We start from the raw sequence: 6,000 nt of genomic DNA, 5'->3' as shown, positions 1-6,000 counted from the left end.
CTCTTAATAGATTTTGGAGTTTTTTTTTTTTGTAAAATTTTTCTAATGTAATATAAAATAAAAATTATTTTTATAATTTTAAGAATATTTTATGGTTTGAATTGTCTATTAATCCATTTGTTTCTAAATAAATAAATAAAATTGAAATTACAAACAGACCCGCAAATTCCATAGCACGTCAACGTTCGACCAAAAAAACGACAAAAAAAGAAAAAGAATAACAACGTTTTCCTCTTTGCAGACTTCCACGAAACTCACCCCCTTCCCTTACGCTACGGTCTACACCTCCTTCAATCTCTTCCTCCCTCCCTAAACCCTAACCCTAACCCTAATTCCATCTTCATGGAGGAAAAACCCACTCAATTTGACCCCACGTCCCTTAATCCCCACCAAAAGACCCTCAAAATTTCGTTACCCAAGAAGCACTAGAATTTCCCCCAAATACCCAAAATGGACCCAGCTCTTTCCCCCTCCTCCGAAGGCGGTGGCGATGGCGATGGCGATACGGCGTGGTACGGAAACATCCAGTACCTGCTCAACATCTCGGCAATCGGCGCGTGCTGCTGCGTCTTCATCTTTCTCTTCGTGAAGCTCCGCAGCGACCACCGCCGGATTCCGGGGCCCACCGCTCTCGCCGCCAAGCTCCTCGCGGTCTGGCACGCCACGCGCCGTGAGATCGCGTCCCACTGCGGCGCCGACGCCGCTCAGTTCCTCTTGATCGAAGGCGGAAGCTGCGCTTTGCTCCTCTCCGTCGCCGCTCTATCACTCCTCGTGATGCTGCCTCTCAATATCTACGCAGGTACGGCTCCTCTAAACGACCAGTTCTCCAAAACGACCATCACTCACATTGCAAAAGGTTCGCTTTTACTCTGGGTACATTTTGTTTTCGTTGTCGTTGTTGTCGTTTTGGTACATTTCAGTATGCTTGGGATTGAAGAACGGTTAAGGATCACTAGGTTTAGGGACGGAAATGGAAATTTGAGTGACCCAAATGCGAATTCGACTGCGATTTTCACTATAATGGTGCAGGGATTACCCAAAGCTCTAGGGGACGATAGAACTGTGTTGCAAGAGTATTTTCAGTATAGGTATCCCGGGAAGGTTTATAGGGTCATCGTGCCAATGGATTTGTGTGCATTGGATGATTTAGCTGAGGAATTGGTTAGGGTTAGGGATGAGATTTCTAGGCTGATTGCGCGAATAGACTCTCGGGTTTTTCTTGATGAGAGCGAGGATGTTGGAAATGGATTCAGTTTGATGGTGGGAAAAGGGAAGGTCTTGTGGGATGGGATAATGGAAAGGCTGGGTTTTACAGACGAAGAGAGGTTGAGAAGGTTGCAGGAGTTGAGAGCTGAATTGGAGACCGAACTGGCGGCTTATAAAGAAGGCCGTGCACCGGGTGCTGGAGTGGCCTTTGTGATGTTTAAGGACGTTTACACGGCGAATAAGGCTGTTCAGGATTTTCGGAACGAGAAGAAGAGGCGGTTTGGGAAGTTCTTTTCCCTCGTGGAGTTGCGTCTTGAGAGGAACCAATGGAAGGTTGAGCGGGCTCCCTTGGCATCCGATATTTACTGGAATCATTTGGGATCAACGAAGCTTCAATTAAGGTTGCGGAGAGTGGTTGTGAACACCTGCTTATTGCTGATTCTTTTGTTCTTCAGTTCTCCTCTTGCTGTGATCAGTGCTGTGCAGAGTGCAGGACGGATTATTAATGCGGAAGCTATGGATAATGCACAAGTGTGGTTGGCTTGGGTGCAAAGCTCAAGCTGGCTTGCAAGCCTTATCTTTCAGTTCCTGCCAAATGTTATTATATTTGTGAGTATGTATATAGTGATCCCGTCAGCTCTTTCTTATCTCTCCAAGTTTGAACGGCATCTGACAGTGTCAGGAGAGCAAAGAGCTGCACTTTTGAAGATGGTTTGCTTCTTCCTGGTAAACCTCATTCTCCTGAGGGCTTTAGTTGAATCATCCTTAGAGAGTGCAATCCTGAAGATGGGTCGGTGCTATTTGGATGGAGAAGATTGTAAGAGGATTGAGCAATACATGAGTCCATCATTCTTGTCGAGATCATGCCTTTCGTCTCTTGCGTTTCTGATCACATGCAGTTTCTTGGGCATATCTTACGATCTGTTGGCTCCAATCCCTTGGATCAAAAGAAATATTCAAAAGTTCAGGAAGAATGATATGCTCCAGCTGGTCCCAGAACAAAGTGAAGAGTACCCATTAGAACATCAAGAAATAGATGGTCTTAGGAGACCACTGATGCCTGACATTATGTATGACAGTCCCAGATTCCATAGAAGTGATCTACCGGTGCAAGATCTTTCTGTATATCCAATCAACAGAACGTCAACTGCTCCCAAGCAGACATTTGATTTTGCACAGTATTATGCTTTCAATTTGACAATATTTGCCCTGACCATGATATATTCTTCATTTGCTCCACTCGTGGTCCCTGTTGGTGCTGTTTATTTTGGCTATAGGTATGTGGTTGACAAGTACAACTTTCTGTTTGTATATAGAGTCCGGGGTTTTCCTGCTGGCAATGACGGGAGGTTAATGGATACTGTCTTGTGCATCATGCGATTCTGTGTGGATCTCTTCCTGCTTTCGATGCTCTTGTTCTTTTCAGTCCAAGGAGACTCCACGAAATTGCAAGCTATATTCACACTTGGTTTGCTAGTAATGTATAAACTGATGCCTTCTAATAATGATGGTTTTCATCCAGCTCTTTTGGAAGGCATACAAACTGTTGACAACATTGTAGATGGGCCAATTGATTATGAGGTCTTATCACAGCCTAAATTTGACTGGGATACATATCATACATGAGTGAGGCTGTATTACATTATACTCAGTTTATTTGTGCAGATCCGTCTCTGTTGGCCCTAATGTAAAAAATAAAAAGGAAAAAAAAAAAAAAAAAAAATTCTTTCTCAGGTGTTCATATGTAATTTGTAGACGTCTTTAATGACATTTCACTCTTCGTTCCTTTTTTTTTTTTTCGTATATATTACAAGAGTACTATAGCTTTTACAATAAGTGTGTTACAAGCTGATGTGACACTTTTGATATTATTATCAGCCATCAAAATGTGGACTGTTACGGATTAGGCCCCTGAATCATTATGCTCAAACTTTGACAGTTGATTGAATTACAGAACGATCTTGGACATGCTTCTATTGTAGTTTGGTTTAACTTATGAGACACTTTAATGTACAAAAGAAGACATCTCGCTATCCAAAATGATGCATTGAGAAGAGGTCAGATTAGAGTTGATGCTTAATTGTTACTTGATTGCTAATATGGGAAGGATAGAATTTTCCTTCCTCTATCTCACATGTAATTTAAAAAATACACAGGAGAATCATACTGTAATAAAAATGTATGTCAAAATCACTTACATTTCAAACATATCAGTTTCATAGAGTGGATTTGAGGAAATTTCTGAAAACTATGTTTATATGTGAAAGAAAGAAAAAAAAGTATTATTTCTTAAGAAAAGCGCATGCTCACAAGCAAATAACAGGGTTCCAAGTACTCCATGCTGCAAACGTGAAGGATCATGCAATTCCACATTACATGCCTCATGATAGCCACCGCTAAAAAGAAACCGTCGAGACTTTCTAAAAGACTGTTTGGAAATGTTAAATACATGAACAAAGTTTTTCTAAGAATTGAGTTTGAATAATTTTCTCTAATTCAGTTTAATAATATGACATGGATTCAAAATGCATATGATTATCGTGTACATTTTTAAACCAGTAATGCTAAAAACTACATTTTTATCCAACTATTGTCACACTCTACAAATGTAACGGTGCCAACTTAAGATATTTTTGCAAAAAAATGTTAAAATTATAATACAAAGGAGTTCGGTGACAAATTGGTGCAAATTACTTGGACCAAATGGATTATAGGCAAAGATGAGAAATAGAGAAAAATCAGGAGATAAAAGCCAACTAGTCAAGACACATCCTACATCCACTCTTTGCCAAGCAAATGCTCTGTTTCCTACACTTGGGCAGGGTCTACATTCCAATGTGGCTCCACTTATCAGTATTTTCTCACTTGCAACTCTCTCTATCTCTCTCTCTCTCTCAATTGTGTGGCTAATCTTAAATTAACGGATAGTTTTTATTAATTGCCATTTCAATGAGGGATAAATAAATAGGAAGAGTTAAATTGTTGAGTCACAAGTAAGTTATTGTTTCATTTTACTTGTGACTTTGATTTTTCATCTTCATTTTGAGAGGAAGGCAGAAGAGAGTTATGCAGTATGCACCATTTAGCAGCAAAAGGCAATCTTGTTGATTCAGGTTCAGAGACAAACAAGCTTGGTTCTAGCGGCCGCAGTGACCAGCCCCTTTGCCCAAAACCCCGCCGGCTTGGGCCTGCCATGCCTGAATTTCTCAAGCCCCCAAGATGTAGCAACCACAGGTTCGATTGTTTATCACACTTGCTCTCCTTAAATTGTTTTCTCTTCCTTGGTCTCTCATAACACGAACATCAAATCATTTTATGGTTCAGATTAGATTTGACAGACGGAAGAAAAGATATTCTGAATATAATTTCTGAAAAGGTAAGGATTCATGCTACATTATCCCAATTTGTAACGGACAGAGTTTTCTTCCAAACTAAATCTTTAGAACAAGTAATTCTTACATCCATTTTAAAAGACTGGGTTGAAAGAATTTCCGCCTACGCAGTTTGAAGAAAACTATGTTCATCCAATTTCAGTGACATTTATGAAGTTGATTAGTCCAATCATTTGATATAAATGTTATGTAGAATATTGATGGAAGGGAAGCTATATGCAATGGGTGCCCACCTTCATGTTACTCTGGGTCCCCTCCAGGCAGAACGGATAACCCTTTGGTTCAGGACGTGCAGTTTATTCATCAGATGGAGCTTCTTTCGCCGTTTACAAGAGCAAAGCTCTCCGATAAATTTGGCTTCACCTCTGCCTAACTTCTCCTTCAGAAATGACGCAGAGGAGTTTGTGGAAAGAATATGATAGTTCTCGAAATGAGATTTTTATTTTTATTTTTATTTTTTTTTAAGGATGTCTTGATTAATGTGGGTATAAGTTTGTAAATATTATGAGATTAATGAGTTTGAATTCTATATTTGTACATTATATTTAGAAAAATATTGAAGATCATCATTTTGGACAATGGGGATGAATAATATGTTTTTGCATCAATTATAACCGTGCAATCGGAGATTCTGAGCCAAACCATTTTTTTCTGAAAAAATGTTTGAAGTTTTACAACTTTTACTTTAATTTTCTTATAAACTAATGTGAGTCATGTGACAATCCATAATTAGTAAGATAATTAAGAGTGTGTCATTGACAAATTAATCACTAACTAATTAAAATGACAAACCAATTTTTTTAATCATTTAAATAATTATGAATTATTACATCAGTTTGTAAGTAAATTTGTAGTAAAAATTGTATTATCTCTATCACTCCCTCTTCATCCCCCAAGTCTGCATAGAGCATCTCTAACAACAACAGGTAAAATACTTAGTAAATAGTGTAATTTTCTACTTTATTAACTGCTTTTTTTTCTTTTTCTTTTTCTTTTTTTATACACTTTTCAACATATTATCTATTCTCTTCCCTACTTATTTTAAAATATTATTTATCACAATTTTTTTTATCATATTATATTTTCATGAAAAAAAAAAGAGGAGAAATAATAAACAACTAAAACAATAACATGGAAAAACAATAAAATATTTATCTATTGTGCTCCAGCAAATAGCAAAAGGTTGCTATTCACGGCAGCACCTTATGCATTTGACATAGAGTAATGTTACAAACACTTCTACTTTTTCACACCTATTTTTGTACACTTTTAGGTGGCTTTTAAAATTATAATTGGCTTTGATATGAATCTTTATTGAATTTTAATTCAATGGTGATTTTAAAAACCACCTAAGGATATGTGAAAATAGATGTAGAGAAGTGAGAGTGCGTGTAGCATTACT

General features: G+C 38.1%; 1 protein-coding gene across 1 annotated transcript; it reads left to right on the top strand.

The window, feature by feature from the left end:
* The first annotated feature begins 208 nt into the window (after nucleotides 1-208).
* On the top strand, nucleotides 209-2,947 carry LOC133851708 (CSC1-like protein At4g35870). The gene has a single exon (XM_062288255.1). It carries the CDS (start codon nucleotides 451-453, stop codon nucleotides 2,830-2,832), a length of 2,382 nt encoding a protein of 793 aa, XP_062144239.1. The 5' UTR covers nucleotides 209-450; the 3' UTR covers nucleotides 2,833-2,947.
* Nucleotides 2,948-6,000: the final 3,053 nt, after the last annotated feature.

Source organism: Alnus glutinosa, chromosome 12, assembly GCF_958979055.1.
Source record: "Alnus glutinosa chromosome 12, dhAlnGlut1.1, whole genome shotgun sequence".
Lineage (NCBI taxonomy): Eukaryota > Viridiplantae > Streptophyta > Magnoliopsida > Fagales > Betulaceae > Alnus > Alnus glutinosa.
The sequence above is the reverse complement of the archived record's forward strand: the minus strand, read 5'-3'. Positions and strand labels throughout refer to the sequence as shown.

What these genes read in the sequence shown, in the direction of transcription:
- LOC133851708 (XM_062288255.1), top strand. Translation starts at nt 451, where the DNA reads ATGGACCCAGCTCTTTCCCCCTCCTCCGAAGGCGGTGGCGATGGCGAT.